Raw genomic sequence first — 1,976 nt, forward strand, 5'->3', positions numbered from 1 at the left:
GACTACATCAATGGCGTTATTGATTTAGGTTAGTTACCGTTTCTTTAATTATAACAGCTGCATCATGGTATAAAGATACTAACAGGATGGGAGGGAATAATTTTAACTAACTTGGTTACATATATAACATTCTTGGTTACAATAATGTATAATATAAACCACACGACTACCGAAGGCTAGAGCAGTATTTCACTATCCCACAGGTTACTATTTGGGTATTGTAATATTATTGTATACTTAATACAGATGTAAACATGCATATAGACTATAGGCTTCACGCATGTACAATATATCGATACATACTTATACATTAAAGTACTCTTGTATGGCATTACATCCTTGTATACTGATGCACGTATCAACAGCGATGCATGCTTGTATAACGATACCCGTTTATATATTGTTGCACACATATCGATATATACTTACACACTTTAAAAGCACGGGCAAGCTAGACAGTATTTTGTATTTTGTGACTTGTCGTACATTATACATTGCCTGGGACCTATAATGCTGTTAAGGCCACCTTATTGATACCTGTACACCGGTGCATGCATATCCATGCGTACTTATAACACTGCACACTGACGTATTGACGTATGGCACGCCTACTCCTATTAGACAACGTGGCATACATCTGGACGAGCGGAACGAAGGTGGGCGACGACTGGCGGTGGAACGGGCCAGGAGCGGGGGCCTTCCGGGGACTCAACTGGAGCCGCACAGGAGGGTAAGGATCGGAGACGCCATGACGAGTTAAAATCGTGTAGGTTTTGTTAATTTTAGGTTGTATTAAAATCGTGGGATAGTGTTGTAAAATTAAAAGATTGACTGGGATTGTTATTAGTGTTGATATTATTTTAATATTAGGCTTGCAATTAGCGTTATGCTTTTTTTTTTTGCCATTTTCAGTTAAATGTTCTCGGTTATTCGCTCCTCGTTGGCATTGAGGCTTGAAAAAGTTTGGTTTTATCCTCTTGGGTGTATTCGTTTATTCTTTAATTCGCATTTTTTTCTCTTCTGTTTCCTCTTTATCATCCTACGTAGTTATTCAACAATAGAAATTAATGAGTTTTGAAAGACATCCGCTCGTGAAGTATCGTTTCGACGCAACAAATTATGTTCGGAAAAAGCGCGGGAAGCCACGATGACGTCGCAAACAGTCCATCTCCGTGGACCTGTCTGTTATATTTATTCATCATTTCAACTACTCTAGATATATAATGTCTTTCGCTCATTCATTTCATCACTTTGTCGTGTGTTCATTCATCAATTTCTTTCTTTCCCTCATTCAGTTGAGTACCCATTTACTTTCATTCCTGTCTGTAATGTAAGCATTATTAGCTTCCCTCACAATGTCTGTCAGTGCCCCCCCCCCCCCGGAAGTATCCCATGACCCACAGCTTGGGATCCGCTGACTTAAATATATTCAAGCTAATTGAATTCCAGTCTACAATAAACTCGCTCTTTAAGTCTTTACCGCGTCAGATAATTAGCTGTATCGGCCACTCGCCTAGTGTGACGTCATCAAAGCTTCCCGCGCTTTTCCTGGGATTTATATTTGACTTGGCGGCCGGGGTACACGCGAAGGGCGATTTCTGTCAAAACTACTAATCAGATTATTATTTTCCCCTTATCTTTGTCATTCACTTCTATGCCATTATTTTCATCGTGCTTCTCAGTTTCATTATCATATCTCCTCTTTTCTCTCTCCTTCACTTTTCAAAATATTTATCTTTTCTTCTGCATTATTTTTTATTTTCCTCTCACTTTGATCTTCTCCACTCTCATTTCCCTCACTTTGATCTTCTCCACTCTCATTTTCCTCACTTTGATCTTCTCCACTCTCATTTTCCTCACTTTGATCTTCTCCACTCTCATTTTCCTCACTTTGATCTCCACTATCACTATCTTTCTCTCCACCATTTCCTATTAACAACAGTTTATTCTCCACTTATTCACGCATTCCTCCTCCT

At 39.1% G+C, this 1,976-nt stretch overlaps 1 protein-coding gene across 1 annotated transcript in view; it reads left to right on the top strand.

Annotated features, from left to right (window-relative positions):
* Positions 1-1,976, top strand: part of LOC119592148 — a gene marked incomplete in the record, with an annotated part of 3,808 nt that overhangs the window by 1,389 nt on the left and 443 nt on the right. Inside the window, 2 exon segments of the mRNA XM_037940970.1 lie at positions 1-28; positions 622-730. Coding sequence (XP_037796898.1) covers positions 1-28; positions 622-730 — 137 coding nt within the window.

Source organism: Penaeus monodon, chromosome 29, assembly GCF_015228065.2.
Source record: "Penaeus monodon isolate SGIC_2016 chromosome 29, NSTDA_Pmon_1, whole genome shotgun sequence".
Classification (NCBI taxonomy): Eukaryota; Metazoa; Arthropoda; class Malacostraca; order Decapoda; family Penaeidae; genus Penaeus; species Penaeus monodon.